The sequence below is a fragment of the Fukomys damarensis genome, unplaced genomic scaffold (genome assembly GCF_012274545.1).
Source record: "Fukomys damarensis isolate Sample0158 unplaced genomic scaffold, DMR_v1.0_HiC HiC_scaffold_33, whole genome shotgun sequence".
In the NCBI taxonomy this organism is placed as follows: Eukaryota; Metazoa; Chordata; class Mammalia; order Rodentia; family Bathyergidae; genus Fukomys; species Fukomys damarensis.
Genome location: NW_022900945.1, coordinates 40,090,943 through 40,111,308, shown reverse-complemented (window position 1 = coordinate 40,111,308; position 20,366 = coordinate 40,090,943). Strand labels below are relative to the sequence as shown.

General features: G+C 39.5%; 3 protein-coding genes across 4 annotated transcripts in view; 1 reads left to right on the top strand and 2 right to left on the bottom strand.

Moving 5' to 3' along the window:
• The window catches only part of Fndc7 (fibronectin type III domain containing 7), a 28,340-nt gene extending 24,692 nt beyond the window's left edge, over positions 1–3,648 (bottom strand). For both annotated transcript variants that reach the window (XM_010605934.2, XM_010605935.2), the window contains exons 1-2: positions 3,586–3,648; positions 3,106–3,124 (exon numbers count right to left, since the gene is read on the bottom strand). In XM_010605934.2, the coding sequence (XP_010604236.1) occupies positions 3,106–3,124; positions 3,586–3,648 (82 nt within the window). The remainder of the gene's footprint in view (positions 1–3,105; positions 3,125–3,585) is intronic.
• Positions 3,649–13,548: 9,900 nt separating this feature from the next.
• Prpf38b (pre-mRNA processing factor 38B) overlaps positions 13,549–20,366 on the bottom strand; it is a 9,741-nt gene continuing 2,923 nt past the window's right edge. Inside the window, 5 exon segments of the mRNA XM_010605933.3 lie at positions 13,549–14,759; positions 15,465–15,688; positions 18,637–18,697; positions 18,779–18,930; positions 19,439–19,507. Of these exon segments, the coding sequence (XP_010604235.1) occupies positions 13,901–14,759; positions 15,465–15,688; positions 18,637–18,697; positions 18,779–18,930; positions 19,439–19,507 (1,365 nt within the window). The 3' untranslated portion in view covers positions 13,549–13,900.
• LOC117284017 (cytochrome c oxidase assembly factor 6 homolog) lies at positions 16,972–17,298 on the top strand. Its single transcript, XM_033758298.1, has one exon. It carries the CDS (start codon positions 16,972–16,974, stop codon positions 17,296–17,298), a length of 327 nt encoding a protein of 108 aa, XP_033614189.1.

Below are 20,366 nucleotides of genomic sequence, written 5' to 3'. Positions count from 1 at the left end.
ATATATAAAATATCTCTTTTTTAGGATTATTCTAAAGATTAAGTGGGCACATTGAAAATATGTATGTGAGACAGTCACGGTGGTACACAACTGTAATCCCAGCTACTTGTGTGGCTGAGGCAGGAGAATTACAAGTTCAAGTCCAGCCTGGGCAATTTAGCAAGACTCTGGGATGTAGTTCAGAGTGCTGCTGGATTTGATTCCATGTGAGTGTGTGTGCGCATGCGTGTGTGTGTGTGCGTGTGCACGCGCATATCAGAAAGTCTGGATGGGTTTGGAAAAGCCAGACGCATGGAGCGTGCCAGTGAAAGTGAGGGTTAGGGAATTCTGGGGCCGGCACAGGCTGGAGAGAGAGACATGATGCCTGTTTTACAGTCGGCTCTGGAAGGCTCAGACTAGCATCAGCCAGGAAAGCAGATCAATACCTGTGAATTCTGTTTCTCTGGGAGATGTGACAATCCATGTCACTGGCTCCCTGGGGGATAGGGGAAATGTGGGGTGAACGGTATGGTCTGAGTGGGAGAATGCAAGTGTGTCCAGCAGCTAGGGGACCTGAAGTGAGGAGCAAGTGGTGGGACCACCCAGCGTAGTGTGAATGAGTCTGAGTGCCCAGTTGTGTGGTGGCAAGAGGAGGGTTGTCCCCAAAGACATCAGCTTGGTAGGGCTAGGAGGTGAACTAGGTGGGGTGACAGTTCCCAAGAGACCCCCGGAGAACAGATCGAGAAAGGCAAGACGATGGCAGTGAGATGAAAGATGAGGATGGACAAATGAACAGGGAGAAGAAGACAGAAGACGTTCGGAAGGAATATTACCTTTGTCCTTTTTCTTTCAGGTGTTGGAGTTTGAGCCCGGGGCCTCATAGCACTAGGTAAGCACTCTGACACTGAGCTCCACTCCCACCCCCTGGTCATATTACTCTTACCATTAATGAATACTTGGGGAGGTTATGGAAAGTATGAGAGTCCCTCCATACCCTTCCACATTTTGCGGGGGTGCTGAGCGACAAGCAATGGCTTATAAAGTAACACCAGTTCCTTCTTCCCTTTATTATTCCTAAAGTTAAGCCACTGACTGGATTGATGAAAGAGAAAACGTTATTCCCATCCAACCACTCAGATCAGCCAGAAATGAAACCTTCTGGCTCTCAGTATCTGTGCATTCTACTAACTCAGAGACCTAAATTAGCCCAGAGTCCCCAGAGGCCAGACATACATAAACAGCCCACAGCAAAGCTCAAAACGAATCTAAATACACACAGTCAAAATAAAACCTTCCATACAGTACAAATTACACAGATCTTATCTGGTGAGAAGCCAGGGTGAATCAATGAACAGCATAGTTTGTATCTAAGCCTGAGCCTTTCTTTTGTTTCCAAAGGGTCGATGCTGTAGGGACTAAAAGGAGGCCTGTTCTGAGGGTTTGGTATGTCTTGAGTGTTCTGGGACCTTGGAAGAGACAACAAAGCTAGATTTTTGTCATCTAAAACCCAGTTGCTTTAAAAATCACTTAAAGGTCAATCACAGTGGTGTGAACTTATAGTTTCAGCTACTCAGGAGGATCACTAAAGTCCGGGAGTTCAAAGCCAGCCTGGCAACATGGTGAGATTTTATCTTAAATAACGTAAGCCAGGTACTGTGGCAATATGCCTGTAATTCCAGCTACTTGAGAGGCTGAGGCAAGAGGATAGAAAGTTCAAGAGGACTCTGAGCAAATTTCAAAGACTGTCTCAGTCTCAAAATGTGGTTTAGTCTCAAAACGTGGCTTAGTGGTAGCCTAGCACATTTGAGCCCCTAAGTCCAATCCCTAGCACTGCAAATAAATAAACTATAAATCAGTTTAAATATAGCCAAGCAGTCCTTCCCATAGCTTCCTGGTCAAACCCAAAGGTCTCTTAAGAATAAGGTGAATGAGAGTCTAGGCAAGTTGGCCCACACCTGCAATTCCCAGCACTCTGGAGGATGAGGCAGGAGGATCATCTGATGCTCGAGGCCAGTCTCATCTATACAGTGAGTCCAAGGCCAGTCTGAGCTACATAGTGAAACCCTGTCTCACCACCCCCCAAAAAGAAAAAAAAAGATAAATGAATAAGAATAGAGCAAGAAATAATAATCCTTTAAAATTAACTATATATCATGGATTTTATGAAATGTCACCGCTCAGCTATATATCTATACCAAATTTTAAAACTGTCTTCATTGTACTTCCTTCTTTGTGGCACAGACAACATAATATAAATTGTTCTAACTGATGTTGAATCACTGTGAAAATTTATTGTTGAGATAGTTGATATTGGAAGGTTCCTACAGATAATCTAAACCCCTACACATAAATTTCTATCCCGAGACTAAGATTTCTAGAATATATGAGCCAGCAGAGGATTCTAGAGAAATTATTTTTGCCTTCAGTTATTCATTAAGGATAGTGAGCAAATCTTTTTAAAAGAAAGCTCCTTTCAGCTTCAAGTTATCATTGCCAATATTTTAGTTTTGTTATTATTGTTGCTTTTGAAAGAGAGCCTTGCTATATTGTCCAGCCTGACCTCAAACCCTCCTCTTGCTTTAGTCTCCCAAACACCATTACAATGAAAATGCAATCAAAGAGGATGTTCCTAATTTTCTCTTCTAATTTCCTACAAAACAGGTAAGAAAATTTATATGAATTAGACTAATGTAACTAAAATTTTTTCTTTGACTGGAATGATTATGATTATCATTGTAATATTGTGCTCATAGCCAAGTATATGTGAGAAAATGCATTGCTACATGACTCTATATATCACAATATTTAACAATAATATTGTCTTTTGAGCTTGATCTATTTATTTGTCTTATCAGTTGTTATCTCCCCAGCACTGGATACAATGGTTAGCATCCGGTGTGAATGCTCAGAAAACGTTGAAATTTATTTTCTGCTACCGACTTTATATTTCAAGTTAACCCTTTATATTTCGATTTAGCTCAGTAGTGTGGTGCCTGCCTTGCAAGCACAAGGTCCTGAGTTTGATCCCTGGTACTGGAAAAAAAAAAATCAAGGTAGCCCATAAATCAGCAATAGCAATTAAAATCAAATATGAGGTCAGAAAAGTGGGATATCAGAAAATTTTACCTGTTTTCGCTGAAACAACCTGAAAAGGAAAGTTGTGAAAATTAGAATCATAGAGAAAAACATAAATCAGAGCAATAATAAATGTATCATAATATTTCTATACAAAATGTAAGCAATCTTTGAATTCACACAAGTATTTTTCTGCACAACTCATTTCCCAGAGCTCAAATCTACCACAAAGCAATTCTAAATAGAATTAGAGTCTGGAGACAGATCACATTACTATGGAATTTTTTCTTCTGAATCTGCCTATTGAACTAGATCAGAAGCCACTGACAGATTTTTCAAAAATCTTTGTTCTTAAAATATAATGATAATATTGTTCTACCATATTACATTAAATTTCAAAATGCAAACATATATAATCTTGTTATGGTCCTAAAATACTTTGATTTCTATCTCCCACAAAAAAATGAAAGATAATGAATGTGTCTGTTTTCTTCCCTAAATAGTTGCAGGTTGTTGGAAAGGTGAACTCACCATTTTAAGACAGACGAGACTGAATCCAATCAAAGACAAACATTTCTCTGGTCCTCTGGCCATTCTGTTGCACATAGCTCTCACATGGCACACAACAAGATGTTCAGGGTCTTCCTGGTTCCCCAGGAGGGCAACACCCGAGCTGCTCTGATGCTGGGAAGGACCCTGCGAAGTCGCTCCTCCCCTTTGGTGTGGAGCTCACCTGTAACTAGGGGCACTGGAGACTGGCAGGGACAGACATTACGAAGACTGAAAAAAAAAAAGAGTTGAAGAAAGCCATGCCAAACAGATTGATTTTCAGCAAAGGTGGAAAGGTAATCAAAGGAGAAAGGACAGACTTTTTCAACTGATGATGCTGGAGCGGTCGGGTAACCATGCTTGAAGCTCTAGGTTGAATCTCCAGCACCGAATAATGAAACAAAACCAAAACCAAAACCAAACCAAACAAAAAACCCAACATTAACTTTGATCCAGACTTTACATCGTATTTAAAAATTAATTCAAGCTGGGCATACTGGCACATACCTGTCATCCCAGCTACTTGGGAAGATGAGGCAGGAAGACCATTTGGGCCCAGAACAGTCTGGTCCACATATGGAGACCCGGTATCAAAAAATTTTGATCAAAATGAATCATAAACCTAAATCTAGTATCAAAAACTATAAAAATGTCTAGAGAAAATAAAATAAAATCTTTATGACCTTGAGGAAGGCAAAATTTCCTAGATACAACACTGAAAACATGATCCATTTTAAAAAACAATAAACTGGACTTTTCAAAACAAAGAACTTCTGTGCTATTAAGGAAATAAAAAGATAAGCCACAAGGGAAGTGGTGGCAGACCTACCGCATGAGTGCCACAGCACCCTGTTACTAAAAGCTCTAAAACATTGATGGTAAACCTTTTAGAGACCAAGTGCCCAAACTACAACCCAGAATGCATTTATTTTTCACAAAATGCCAGCACTGCGATTAAATCTGAATATGTAAGTTTTAGTTTAGAAAAAAATAATTGTCAATGGGCCAGGGATGAAGCTCAGTGGTGTTGTACCTGCCTGGCAAGCACAAGGTCCTGAGTTTGATCCCCAGTATCACAGAAAACAAACAAACAAACAAAAACTAGCAATCTTATACTTGGCTGCTGGGGGGACCTGGATAGCACACTGAGAGGGCTCTGTATGCCTCCTGTGGCAAGGTTTGCCATTACTGGACTAGGGGAAAATACCTGCAAACATGTATCCAAAAAGGGCTTATATTCTATATGTGGTGTGTGTGTGTGTGTGTGTGTGTGTGTGTGTGTGTGTGTGTGTGTGTGTGTGTGTGTGTGTATTTTATTCTCAAAACCCAATAATAAAATAAAAATGGGCAAAAAATGTAAACATACTTCATCCAAGAAAATACTCACACGGAAAATAAGTGCCTGACAAAATCCTAACATCATTAACAATAGAAGTTTGCAAATGAATACAACAGTGAGATCTCAAGTGCGTACTTACTACATGTCTACAACTCGAAAGACTATGCCAACTGTTAGCAAGGATGTAGAGACCAGAAATCTCATACCTGATGGAAATGTGAAATGGTACAACCATTTTGAAAACAACTGATTCCTAAAACGTGTTTTTTTTGTTCTGTTTTGTTGATACCAAGGATCGAACTTGGGACCTTGCTCTTGCGAGGCAGGGGGTGGAACCACTGACCTAAATCACCAGCCCGTGATTGATTTACATAAAAGGTATATGTTAAACATTTTAAGGAGGGTCAGGGATTTAGCTCAGTGGTTCCATCCCATGCCTCGCAAGGGCAAGGTCCTGAGTTCAGTCAGTGGTACAAAACAAAAAACAAAAAAACAAAAAACAAAAAACAAAACAACAACAACGACAAAAAACCTATGCCAAATCATTTCACTCCTAAGTATTTACCCAAGAGAAATGAAAAAACATGCCCATACAAAAACATATTGTATTGTTTTAATCCCTAGGCTATAAGTAAACCAAAAGAAAGATTTATAGAAAGTGTAAGAAGACATTCTTAGGTATGGAGGATATGTACATCATTGGAATTGTGTGATGTTTCCTGAGTATATATCTGTATTAAAACATGCTGAGTTTATGTCTTAAAAATGTGTGATTTGGCTGGGGATTTAGTTCAGTGGTGCCAGTCCCTGACTAGCAAGCACAAGGTTCTGAGTTCAATTCCTGATACTGGAAAAAAATGTGTGTGATTTATTTTATGTCAGTTCTGCCTAAAGCTGCTTTTAAAAATCAAACTCCAAAACTCTTATGCTCCTTCCACTAAACCACCCTGACTTCCTTGAGTTGAATATAAATACAAGGCATCTTAACAACAAAAGCATATTGGGTATCTCTCTACTGTATACCAAGAAGCATTCTGGTCACTGGGGCACAAACATAAACAAATCAGAGCCCCGCACTCATGGAGCACAAACTCTGGTAGAGTAAGACCAAAATAAGCAGAACAGTAATTAAATATATCAAGAGTTATAAGATGTTATGGAGCAAAATGAAAAAAAAAACCCCACAAAAAACAGCAGAGTAACAGAAGAGAATATTGAAGGACAGAGTGCTAGTTTATATACAGGAGTTAGGGAGACCTATCTGGCAACCAGATGCTTTAGGATAGGTGTGAGGGAAGCGGGGAGGTGAGGTCTTTGGAAATCTAGGAAAGGAACAGGCCAGGCAGAGGGAGAGGGCTTGGTTAGAACGTTTGAACTCATGGCCCCAGCTGCAGGGAGCACGGGTGGCTGACAACTCCAGCGGTCTCTCTGGCTGATGAGCTTCCTTGCTTAGTCACACTCCCTACACGGGGGAGCCATATCCAGCCTCTGGCAGGTGAGAGTACCCACGCTCCTTGCCTGAATTCTGGACAGCTCTGCTGGGGAGCTCCGGATGGTGCCCCAAGCTACCCGCTACAGCTGCGGGGAGCTCGATGCGATTGAGGATGTGAATTTAAGGAAGTGCTCCCTCTCCGGTTCCTGTGCACCCAGAGTCCCACAGGTGGGAAGCGCAAGTCCCTCGGGTGGGTCACTGAGGGTGATGGTGAGCGCGGCCGCTCCTCATTCGTCCAGGGCCCGGGTGTTTCACGTTTTCAGGATACAGCGCCACGTAATGCTCATGGACATGGGGTACAGTGATGGTTTAGATCTGGGGCATCCCTAAAACCCGCTATGTGTTTGGGTGGTGATTGGGTCACGGGGTCCCATACTGCATGTGCTAGATGTGCTGGAGGAGATGGGGGCGCGGTTGGAGAAGGATCGGGGAGGGCATGGCCTGGGAGGATGTCTCTCTCCTCCCGGTCCTTCGCTGTACTCTCTGCCTCCTGGCCACTGTGATATGAACCATTTTCTTCTGCCCAGGCCAATCCTTCCTTGGAGCCAGCTGACCAGGAATTGCAACTGTGAGTCAAAATAAACGTTTCCACCGCTAAATTATGGGTATCAGGTACTTTGTCCCAGCAAGGAAAATGACTAATGCATATTATTTTCTGAAGGGTGAAACCCTGTACTGGCATTGCGTTGTCTCCAAGTGGTGTCTTTGCTGTACCTCCAACAGGTCGCTAGTGAGATTTTTGGTCATGGACTTAAAGAGATGCCCAGCAGTGTGATTGTCTTTTCTGTAGCCATGTTCAGTCATTGCTGGGCAGACACAGAGTAGGCTGAGTTGTATTTCACTTGGATTTGGGTAAAACTAGCGAAGTATGCTACAGAGAGACTGCAGTAAGGGGGCCAAAATGTTTACAAGGAACTGATTTGTAATGTTGGGCAGTGGAAACTAAGCAAGATAAACAGTGAAATGAGGCTTGCAATGTCTCACTGCAAAAAACTTGCGGGGATAATAGATTTAAGGGCCCACAGGAGTCCAAGAACTGCTGGGCAGGATATTAGAGGACCTAAGCAGGAAATATAGGAGTTAAACTATCTAAAGAAGGAAGAAAGGTTTAATTTGGCTTGTGCTTTCAGAGGTTTCTGTCCATGGTCTCTTGGCCCAGTTACCCTTGGGCCTGTGACTGTTAATTCAGATTTGTCAACTTCATTGGATTAAGAAATGCCTAGTAGACATGTAGTCTGGACCTCGGATACTATATATGGTCCCTTACCTATTCTCCTCTGGTGCCGTTTCCCTGCTCTGATCCCCCGCTGCCAGGAGCTAAGTGGCTTTGCTCCGCCATGCCCTTTCACCATAATATTTCTGCCTTGTAGCCCTGACTCTGAACTGAATTTCCCCAGACCATGAACTCAATTAAACCTTTCTTTCTTTAATTTGTGTCAGGTAGTGTCCACCAATGGGAAGGCTGCCTAATACAGGACCTGGTAAGAGGTAGATCATGATGTAGTAGTAAAGCAAGAAGTAAAACAAAGAAACAGGAATTGGCTGAGCCCCTTCGAGTTCCCTTCAAGGGAATGCCCCTAGTGACCCAACTTCCTCCCAGTACGCCTCACTTCCTAAAAGCTCCACCATCTCCCAGTAGCACCAGAGGCTAAGCACCGAGCCTTCAACACATGGCCCTTGGGGAATGCTCAGGATCCACATTACAGCAAAGCCATTAAACTCTGCAAGTATTAAAATACTAGGGGAGGATCTTCCAAGGTCTATGGATGAGATATCAATCACGGGGTATATGTCAGATGACGAGTTTTAAAGGAAGTATGGCAGAAGGTTTAGGAAAGAGGAAAAAGCAATGGTCCAGTACAATACTTTTAAAGAAATGAGTTAAGAAAGTTACTGTGATGTTAACAATATTTCTGCTGCCTCACAAGGGTAAGGACCCAAGTTTGATCCCTAGTTTGACCCCAAAACAAACAAACAAACAAACAAACAATATTTCTGGCTAATATCAACTTCTGGGTAGTCAAAATAGGTAATGAATTTATTGGTGAACAATTCCATTAGGAAACAATGTAATAAATCAGTTTTTATAGTATAAATTTACAGCTTTGAATTGTTAAAATTACCAGCTGTCTAAAATTCTCCTTTCAGGATGGGATTCAGCAAAGCAGTAAATAAATGAATTTAGGTACTGAGGGGAAAGCAGCTGTGTTAGTTACTTTTCTCTCATTGCTGAGACAAAATACTCAACACCCAAAGTTGAAGGAGAAGTTTATTTAGCTCAAAGTTTGTAGAGGTTTCAGTCCATCAGCTGTCTTGAAGGCAGGGTGGCACATGACAGAGGGGTGTCAAAGAGGAGAAACAGTTTGTGGAGTCCACAGGGTAGCAAAAGCAACAAAGGACCTTAGCATTGTCTTTCTGCCCCTTTTATTTTATTGACTACTTAGGGTGGGTAGCACTCATGCTCTTAATCCTAGGGCCCTTGGGCCTAGCCCCACCATGCATCAATCACGCACTCTAGATTCAGCCACCTCTGAGAAATCATGAAGCTTGGGGGGACATCTAAACATAAGCCATAATATGAGCTAAGACAACCAAGAAAGGAGACAACAGGTGTAGCATGCCTGTGATCCCAGCACTTGAGAGATTGAGGCAGGAGGATCACTGAGAGTTCAAAGCCAGCCTGGACTCTATAGTGAGTTGAAGGCCAACCTGAGCTACATAGTTAGGCCCTATCTCAAAAAAACAAAACAAAACAAAGAAAAAAAGAAAGGAAACAGCTACCAAAGTGAGTCTATTAAAATATTATTGCATTACATTAGAAAAGTTAAGATTAATCAGTAATACAAAAAAGCCAGGTGGTCTGAAAAAGATAAAGACAAGGGTCTGGAATGAAAGAGAGATAAAATGTTAAGATGCTAAATAAGAAATGGGCCCTGAGTTCGATCCCCAGTACCAATCAATCAATCAATCAATAAAATTTAAAAAGTAGGCTCTTGATTACTTGGTGTGTAATTCTAGATAGCAAATTCATAGATTTGCTGAGAGTGACAAAATAATTTTGTAACAGCAGCTTAAACAGAAATTTTTCTGATATGAAATGGTGGGGGCAGCACATCAGAGAGAGGCATGATACCTCAATGCCACGGAGTCCTCAGAGGACCCAATCTCCTTTGGTTTCTCAGCTTGCTGTCCTTAACATGAGGACTTCTTCTTGGTCCAACTATTTTATCAAAATTGCAGGGAGCAGAATTCAGTAAGAAGAAAAGGAAAGGAAGAGAGATGAATGCTTGTGATGTCACCAGTCTCTTAGGAAAGGTTCCTATAGGCTGGGGATGTCACTCAGTGATGCTACCCATGCCTGGCAAGAACAAGGTCCCGAGTTCAATCCCCAGTACTGGAAAAAAGAAAAAGAAAAGGAAAAAAAATAGAAAGGTTCCTGCTGCTACTATGCTACTATTGGCCAGAATTTGGTTTCATGTCTATGTTGAGCTGGGAGCTTGGCAGGAGACATGTCTGTTCAAGAGGTCCTTTGCTGTGGAAAAAGGGAACAATTGGCATTGGGAAACAGTTGGGTCTCTGCCACATGAATGAATGATGAGTGAATGAATGTGATCTAGTGCATATGTAGTTTAGCATAGGGCAGAATTTAGAACTTAACAGGAGAAAGGTATGGAGGAAAACAAGATCCACATGACTGCAGCCAATCTTGTAGTTTGGGGGAAAAGAAGGCAGCAAATTGAAGGACTTTTTCTTAATAGTCAGTATGATGTGAGAATAAATATGAAGAGCAGAGGACTTGAACTAGTAAACATTTGAAATGATAGAGCATGTCTTAGTATGCATGAGGCCCTGGGCTTGATCCCCAGCAACAAAAGAAAAAAAGAGGAAAAAAAGAATAACGAGATACAGAAGGAATATGGAGTAGGATTTGATTGTCCAGGAAAAAATGGGAAACTGCAAGATCTTTAGTCTGGTGCTTATAATAAAATAAACCAGAAGTTGGCAGTGACGTATGTCTGTAATCCCAGCATTTGGGGAGGTTAAGACAGGAGGACTGCAAGTTTGAGACTGGCTTGGACAACACACTGCCTGCTCCCCCACCCCCATCTCCCTGCTACTGGGGTCCAAGAGGAACACCAGCCATCTTAAGGGTCTTAAGGAAAACAGGGAAATTACATGAATATCCACTGACTACACTGGAAAAACAAACAAACAAACAAAAAACACTAGAAAGCCAGCAGGAAGCAGGATGAGAGCTTCCAGGCACAGATTCTCTTACATACTTTTCAGTGAACTTACTGGGCTGAACCCTTTATACCAGACCTTATCAGGAGGCATCAGGTAACCTAAAGAAGTGGCACCCGTACGACTGGTACCATCTTACACTGTATCATTCAGGGTCCAGTCAGGACACAGAAAACAGTAATTTCAACAGGGAAAAGTTTGATGTAAAGAATTATAAGCTGGTAACATAATTTATCATTAAGAATAAAGTGAACTAGGAGCCAGGCGTGATGGTGCACACCAGTAATCCCAGCACTCGGGAGGCTGAGGCAGGAGGGATCACTGTGAGTTCGAGACCAGCCTGGCCTGCACAGGGAGGAAAAAAAAAAAAAAAAAAAAAAGAATAAAGTGAACTTGGGAGCAGGCATTAACTCTAGGGTTGAGAGCACAAGGAAGGCACAAATTTGAAAGAGGTTCTTTTATAACATAGATTCAGACTTTGTAGGATACAGCTGTGGCCCTCTATTTGCTGAGGAGTTGGTTTTGGCAACAGAACTAGCCAGGACAACTCACTGGGGTGCTAACACTCACTGGGAAATCTGTGGGGTGCTGCCGAAACTCAATGGGGAGTTGTGTTTTGGAACATTAGCAAGGCTTACTGGGAACCTGACAGGGTAAGGTGATCTATGGATTTGATAGAAACTCCTCTGCTTCTTTCAGAGATGGCACTAAAACTTGTCGGGTGAGTGCCCTTGTATGTCCTACTAGCCCCTACGCAATACAGAAGAAAACACAGGAAGTAGAAATGCCTTCCTTCAGCATCCTCTGCACATAGGTCAGCTGTTATGCCAGCTGGCAAAGCAAAAAATACTGAAAGGATCAGATGCAGAATCACAAAAGTATGCCCAGGTAAAGGGTGGATTTGAAAGCAAGAAATTGGTTTGGTAACTTCCATGTCCACAAACCAGTATACTTGCAGATCAGGAAAGCTTAAGTGAGTTTTTTTTTGTTTTTTTTAAACAATACTCATAATAAAAATCTCCTGACTTGTGCTTTAAGTGTAATTGTTTTTCAACAGGCTTTTCAGCTCCTGTATGTGCCTGTTTTAACCTGGGTACAGTACAGATCATGATTAATAGAGATCCTTTGACAAACAATGCTCTGAGAATCAAATAATGGATCTTAACTAGCTATGATAACATTTTTCAGTGGATAGTATTCATGCTGTCATGTTCTCTACAACAAATGCTGGCAATTCAGAATAAAAAGTACCATTTTAGAGGTATTTGGAAAAGTGCTGAGAAATTTTGGGTGGGACAGGATGACAAAAATTTCAGAGACTAAGTATCAGGATGCATTTTCTTCCCACAGAAATCAGTTCCAAGAGGTCCTGTAATTGGGATGAGCTGTATCCTAGCAGTAGAGTATTTATCTAGCATGCATTAGACCCTGGGTTGGAAGATAGCCAACACTGCAAAAAGGTGGGGGGGGAAAGAAAGCATAGCATTTTTGTAGAGGAATTCCTTCATTTAATGAGCTTTTATCTCAAATGGAATTAGGTACAAATATTAGCCCACAAGTGGAGGACTTGCAAGAGGAAGCATTTTAACACTTTTGCATGGTGTCTTGAGTGTCCTTCACTGACCAATATAACCACTGGGTTAAACAAATGGTGCATGTAATGGAAGATCTCTATACTGTCAGGACAGTCTTTTAGTCCTGGTACTGATGAAACCTGTATTTTCTGCTCTATAAAGAATTAGATATCTGAGTTATGAAATTTCCTTCAGGCCCCAATTTTACAGTCCAAGTGAAATTATGTAAGCACCTTTGATCTGGAACAAATTAATAAAAATATCACTGCAGTGACACATACATCCACTAACAAACCAAATGCATTAAGACTTATGATAAAGATTGCTATCACACATGTCCAATTCAGTCTAAGTTTAAAATTCACTTGTCATCTGGGCACTAAGTATCTCTCCACACAAAATGCAATTCTATTGACATTTTATGAATTTCCATAATAAAAACTTTGAAAAAAAGTTAACAAATGGGGGAAAAGCCAACACCCAGGAGAAAGGATTTAATCCAGCATTTATTCCACACTCATGATGGTTCTGTTATCAGAATTACAAGTCATAAGAACAATCTATCAAATAATTTGTTGATAGTCTTAAATAATGCAGCACAGCATTACTTTTAATACTTCTCTGTTCTAGGTTAAGTTTAAAAACTCAAACAGCAATCTTCATTATCAAAAAAAGTTTTGAATTAAAAAAAAGGACACTATATCAAGCTGTTTCATAATTTAAGTATTTTCCACTTATAAAAATGCTTTGGAAGCTTGAGGCTTGAATCTGCTTTTCTACTCATCTTCCCCACCCTCTCCCAATTTTATGTTAGTATAAGGTTGCTGCAAGAATGCTAGGCTTTAGACATTTTCCTTTAATATAGCATTTTAAAAATCTGAGAAAGAATTCAAGAAAAAAAGATTACACGTCATGTAGTTTTTCAAATAAAAAAGGGAAAACTAAATGAATAAAATTTAGGCATACTAACAGTGTCCCTTTGAGGTAGAATGCTAAAAGGACTTTTGATCAAATCACAGCCTAACTTAAATCTCTGTATCTGAAACTTCTCTTAAATTTTCTCTAATGTTATTGTGGAGAATATTAAGTATAACATATTAACAAGAGCCTTCCAAGATAATATACAGTGGACAAGAATGTTAATCCTACAACTGCTGCCTTCATGTACACTGAAAGCATATAATTCTCCTATAAGACATTCAAGATCCATTCCTAAAGTCTAGCATTCTATTATGAAAAGCACAGCCATGCTAACTTCAGTACACAAACCATAACCCCACACCTACAAAACAAAATTAGAATTAGTGGCAGTTTATTGCCTTATACAAATTTAACCAACATGGCAACCATGCCAAAAGAATTAAAACATTTTCAGGACGTATGTACAGACTGTACATTTTAAAAACAATAAAAATGCAACAACAATCTGTGCATCATGTAGCAAACTCAACATCTGGATGAAAACATCAATGCAATAAATGGGATTACAAAGGCACTTCCCTACACAAAAGAAGAAATGAAAACGCAGCCTAAAACAGGGAGCTTGAAGTGTGTTAACTACTGCACAATCTCAACTTGGAAAAAAAGAAAGAGTAGATTTAATCAAACATTTATAGGATTCAATATGATCCACTTTTACAAAAATTTTCACACAGTCTCATCTTTGTTTTTATGCTGTTTTTCTTGGCTTTCTCGGTCTATACTTTGGCTCCTCCGTCGATCATGTTTGTCTGACTGGTCCTTACTATCACTGTGATCTCGTTTGTGGGATCGTTCTTTGCTTCTGCTACGCTTTCTAGATTTTTCTTTGTTGGGGCTATGTTCCCGTTTTTTTGATTTTTCAACACTGTCAGTTCTTCCTTGACTGCCACTTCTACTTCGTTTATTTGATTTTTCTTTACTTTCATTTTTATGTTTACTTGATTTCTCTTTGCTCCTGCTTCTACTTCGTTTCCCTGCATTTCTACTTCTGCTCCTACTTCTATGTTTCCTTTCTCTGCTTCTACTTCTACTGTGTTTTTTCTCTTTTTTGGAATCTTTTTTGTCATCTCTATGCCTCCTATCCTCTTTGTCTTCTTTATGTTTCTTCTCTTCTACCTCACCCCTACTTCTCTGTTCCTTGGATCGTTCTCTGGATCTTTCTCTTTCCTTGTCTCTGTCATTACCTCTTTCCTTATCATAATCTCGATCTCGTCTTCTACCTCTCTCATTTTCTTTCTCTCTTTCCCGATCCCTGTCCCTTCTATCTCCTTTTCTATCACGACTTCGACTGCGACTTCTATGCCTTTCCCTGCTCCTGCTATGCCTGCGATCTAACCCACGATCAATACTTCGGGATCTTCGCCTTTCTTTTTCTCTTTCTTTGGCTTCACGCTCTAGTCGCTGACGTTCTTTCTCTCTTTCTAATTCTCTGTCAAAACTAGAAGACCCATGGCCCTCTCGATGATGACTTCTACTTCTTGATCTTCTTGGGGACCTCCGTGGACTCAGTGATCTCCTAGGAGATCTAAGAAAGAGGGAAGAAAATTCCAATGAATATGCTGTAAGGGCTGGAAAGCAGCTCAAGGCCCTAGGGTCAACGCCCTGTGCCACACAAACAAAAAAAAGCCAAACATAATGTAAAAATTTCACCAGCATTTTTTAGGACTCAGATTACACACATACCAAGAATAATCATTTTGTGGCAGGTTGAAGCAGGAGGAGTTCAAGTTCAAGCCTAGCATGAACAACTTAGCAAGGCCCAGTCTCAAAAATAAACTGAGACAGGCTGGGGATGTAGGTCAGTGGCCCTGCATCCGCCTGGCAAGCACAAGGCCCTGAGTATGAGTCCGAGTACAGGGGGGAAAAAAAAAGGATGTAGCAGTTCAGTGGTAAAACACTTGCCTAGCACACACAAGGCCCCAGGTTCAATCTCCAATACCAGGGAGTGGAATAAAGTTGGGCTGGGCATGTAGCTCAGGAGTAGAATGTTTGCCTAGTGTGCTTATATAAGGCCCTAGTCCTAGATTCCCCAAGCACCAAGAAAAAAAAAATTGTTATCAATTTAGCTGTACAATTTTACTGAAAGTGATTTCACATAAAGAAAATTATCTTTTGGTGGGGGACAAAAAAAAATCACAAACTAATAAAATCAGAACTTATTGATTTGCAAGAACCACCAACTTCGTAGAAAGAACTTAAAAAAAAGAAAACATATAATTTGTTACATTACCTTGAACGTCTGCGTTCAACATGTCTTTCTATTTCCTCAACACCTTCTTTCCCATCTTTCTTGATTTTCCTAGGCCGACTTTTAATCTGTTGATCAATATTCTTCTGAACTGGAACTGGAATTCTTGGGAACAAGGTAGAAAACCACTCCAATTTTGTAAGAAAAGACCGCAGCATTTCTCCAATCGTCATTACACAGCCTCCACCAGCCTTCACATCTAGGTCCTAGGAAACACAAGATACCCTAACCGTCAAAAAAAAGTATTTCACTATATATGAATATTTAAAAAAACTTTTTTACCGTCTGTGGAATCTCAAGTACAAAAATGTTCTAACAGAAAAGTTTCAATGCTTTTGTATCCCAATCTAATAATGAATGACATAGGAAAATATTTGGGCTTAGTGCATACATGCAGGTGAGAACAAACCCTGCAGCCTCACGGCCATAAAGGAAACTGATCTCACTCAGTTAACAATACGAAAAACCTCTTTGTATTACTAAGCCATATGGAATCATTGACTTAAATTTATATGCCACATTTCCTACTAAATACATATTTCTGTGGACATATTTGGGCATATCATACCTAACACTGTAACCTAGCTACATATGAAGTACTTCAGACAATTCCTAACGATTATCTTTTAAAAGCTGTAATATAAAATGAATTCCCTAATAAAACTGGAAGCAATAGCAAACCAACTGCCATGAAGCAGTGAGGTTTCTAATTTAAAAGTTATGTAGAAAATAAATAAATGAACAAATAATTGGAAACGCATAATCCATGATGACCATTGTCTCTGAAAAGGGTCATTACCGCATGAAGGCCTTCTTGCTATGCCCTCTCACAGCTCAGGACATGTTAGTCAGCTATTGTCAGTCCCAAACCTATAGTGCAAGCACACAAGGAAAGTGAGATTTGTTATCTAAACAGAAAACAAGAGCTAAAGGTAAAACTGCTTGCACTCACACACACTTAAGTGTTCAGATATACAGTATTTCCAAATATAATCGCTGCAGATATCTAAGGAAGAAAACATAAGTTAGCTTAAATAGAGGACCTCAGGTTTGTAAACACATTAAAAAACAGATTAACAGAAGCATTCAGAAACAAACCCAATACAACAATTATGCAGAGGGACACGTGTTTTTCAAGACAGGAGAAATGCTTTAGCTTAAAAATGATCATCTGAAGAGGAAAAACAATAAAGATTGTGATTATCACCTAAGATATATTTTGCTTCTTCTAAATTATTAACACTCAGTAAAGAGCCCCCCCCCAAAAAAAGAGCGGAGCGAAAAATTAAAAATCAACAGATTTCTATTAGAATTATTCTTTAATTCAGGAAGTTCTTTATTTGAACTTTTTGAGTGTGGCCAGTGACCCCAGCCAGGGAGAAGACTGACTTGCTGTGCCAGGACCCAGCTGCACGCCCTTTCCCACGAATTTGTGGGCCGCAGGACCCTCAGGAAGCCACGAAGGACTTGCAACTGGCTCCCAGAAGAAATGGCAGCCCCCTCCATGAAGGAGAGGCAGTTCTGCTGGGGAGCCTGTAGCCACTACTGGCAGTGCTTGGACGAGAAGGCCAGGGACGTATACCACTGCCAGAAGCTGAGAAGGTCCTTCAAGTCCAGCTGTCCTCAGCAATGGTTAAAGTATTTTGATAAAAGAAGAGACTACTTAAATTTCAAGGGAAAATTTGAAGCAGGACTAGTCCAGCCTTCAGAGTCAACTGCAAATTCCCAGGCTGTTCTTGAACTTTTAGCAAAGGCTGAAATTCTTTTCGGACATTCAGAATGCTCCATTAGTTCTGGGACAGTATTTGAATCATGATGCACACTGATACTTGCTCCCTATGTGCAACAGTTAATAAGCAAAATGACCAAGTAATAGAAGATCTTCAAACTATGAATTTTTTAAGTAGGAACTGAAACAGCACTATAAACCTGCTTTATGAACGGTAAAAATCATGGGAGGAGTTAATATATGGACAATATAGCTCATAATTGAGTACATTCTGGTATTTCAGACTTCAAATTAATAGAAGCATAATTTAATCTGATTCAGTAGCTTCCGGAAGTAACTTTTCTGAACACAAGTCACAGGCTCTGGACAGCAAAGAAGATTAAAAACCTAAAATACCAAAGCAAAGATTTTTCTATTTTTTTGTGGCACTGGGTATCAAACCTAAGGCTTTAAAATATGCTAGGCAAGTACTTTATATCAAGCTACATCCCCAGTCCTTGCTTTTGTTTTTTATAAATATGGCATGTGTGGTATATTAGAGCCAGAAAGCAAGAATCAGCCAGGCATGGTGGAGGATGCCTGTAATCCGAGCTACTTAGGTAGACAAGAAGGGGAGGCAGGAGGATAGCAGTTCAAGGCCAGTCTGAGTAACACAGCGAGACTTCATCCTCAGGCCAGGGATGTAGTTCAATGGCACTGTGCCTGCCTGGCAAGAGCAAGGTCCTGAGTTCAGTCCCCAGTACCCAAACAAAAGCTGGGCTTGTGGTGCACACATATGAGCCTAACACTTGGGAGGCTGAAGCAGGATTGTTATGAGTTCCAGGTCAGCCTGAATTACATAGTGAGACCCTGTCTTGAAAGAGACGGAAAAAAAAAAGGACTTATTTTGTTATCTCAACAAATCATCTCAACGATTATTTAGTCACCCCAGCTCTTTAATTATGCAGTTCTATGCAGGTGGAAATATTGATATGTGAAAGAGATTAGAGTGAAGAATTAAAATTTCCAGAAATTAAAAAAAGCTACAATTAGTATTCTGTGTACATATCTCTAATCAATCTCAATCTTGGACATGTCCCACTTTAAAAGTCACTATCAATTGTACAAGTTAGGATCAAAACAACACACTGAGCATAATTAGGAAGAGAGAATTTTCTGTAATTATCAAAATACACTTAAACGATTTAAAAGCAAAAAAAAAAAAAAAAAAAAAAAAAAAAAAAAAGAAAAAAAAAAGCCCTTAAAAGATTTAACTTACAATATATAAAAGGCACCAAATCTTAGTAAAAGGACAAGTTCCAAAAATGGGGGTGAAACAGACTTAACTACAGAAAATTCTGGAAGATATTAAACCTCCAATAAATAAAAATATTAAGAGTATGAGAGTAATCAGAAGAAAATGAATTATTACCCTTGTTGACATACCTCTTCATCATCAAGGAAGGATTCAAACCAGTCCCACAGATCGGTAGGGGGCTGCGTATACCTAGAATTATGAAAGATTTATTAAGTTTATGTGAACTAAAATGAGATTATTTATTTAAAATGTAAATAAATGCATGCTCACCTTATATACATAAATCCAAGGGCTCTAATATATGGAGAGTCTGTGTGTGTTATAAGACCCATCACTTGCTTACGAGTTAACTTCAGAGTAAACAATTTGTACAATAGGCAAAAAGCAGTAGAAACAATTCCTCCTGTTCCAACACCTCGAACCTTTAGAGGAAAAGAAAATTAAGAAAACACAAAAAAAAAAAAAAAAAAAAAAAAAAAAAAAAAAAAAAAAAAAAAATCAGTATTTTTAACATATTAAAAAACCACAATCCAAGCCAGGTATGGTGGCATACACACCTATAATCCCAGTACTGGGGAGGCTGAGGCAGGAGGATCACTGTGAGTTCAAGGCCAGCATGGGCTACAAAGTGAGTTCAAGCCCAGCCTGAACTACATAGCAAGACCCTGTCTCAGCAAACAAAACAAAACAAAACAACACAACCCCACCAAAACCAACCACAATCCAGAACCAAGAATGACAAAAAAAACAAGCAAACAAACAAAAAACCCCCCACCTTGTCTACCACTGGAAACTTAACATTTTCTCCAAATTTTAAGATCTGCCAATAACTTGTCATTTGAATGTGTAATGACACACAGACCTTTAATTTTCCAATAAACAGTTATCAGACACAGAAAAAAAATAAAAAATGCACGTACTTCTACTTACCCCTCCGCACATCCCTGTCTGGCCAGCTGTTTTCCTGCTTCCTTTCTCCCATGGCTCAACATGTGTGACCTGAAAATAGAAAAGAGGAACACAACAAACACTCATACTTTGAATTTTTTGAAGTTCTATTAAAGTAAGCCCAAGTCCATAATAAAGCAACTCTTCCAAAAGCATTGTGCCATTATGTATGCATTATTTTTTACTCATGTAAATCATCTTTGGAAAAACTGCTGAAGACAATCAAAGAACACCAAAAAAACTACTGAGATTTAACAAATTTTAATGTCTGCAGAGCAGAAATCATGTGAGCCAGGAAATTTCTAAAGCCTCATACTTGCAAAGAATATTATTTCTACTTTTGTGTCTTATAACTGCTTAAAAATAAAAATTCTCATCTTAAAATGAATTTAAGCTTCCAATATTTTTAAATGGAATTTTAAGTATTAGTTTAAAAAAATGAAAACCATCAATAGTATAATTTTATAGTGACTTAAAAGCCTACTCTGTAGAACATTAGAAAATAAAGGTTTTCTAAAACACTATCAATTTACTTCCAAGAGAAAATTGTAGAACTTTAGACACCATTTCACCAGGACAGATTCATTCCTGATTAAAAATCAAACCAAAAGGACACATGTAGAGATCATTCTTGTTGTAATTCATTTTCAGCCTAATTATGTGGACCAATTCAATTTTTCCTATAAACCATAAAAAACTGAATGTGAATAGTCATTAACATGTACTAAACATAATCAAAGATAATATAGTATCATCTTTGCTAAAATGAGTTTCCTAAAAAAACAGCATTAGCTAAAAACAGCTTTTTAAAAAAATCTCCAAGGGCTGGGGATTTAGCTCAGTGGTTCGGTGGCCTGCCTTGTAAGTGCAAGAACCGGAGTTCAATCCCCGGTACCAAAAAAAAAAAAAA

Coding starts and splice junctions, on each gene's coding strand:
- LOC117284017 (XM_033758298.1), top strand. CDS start 16,972: ATGGCAGCCCCCTCCATGAAGGAGAGGCAGTTCTGCTGGGGAGCCTGT.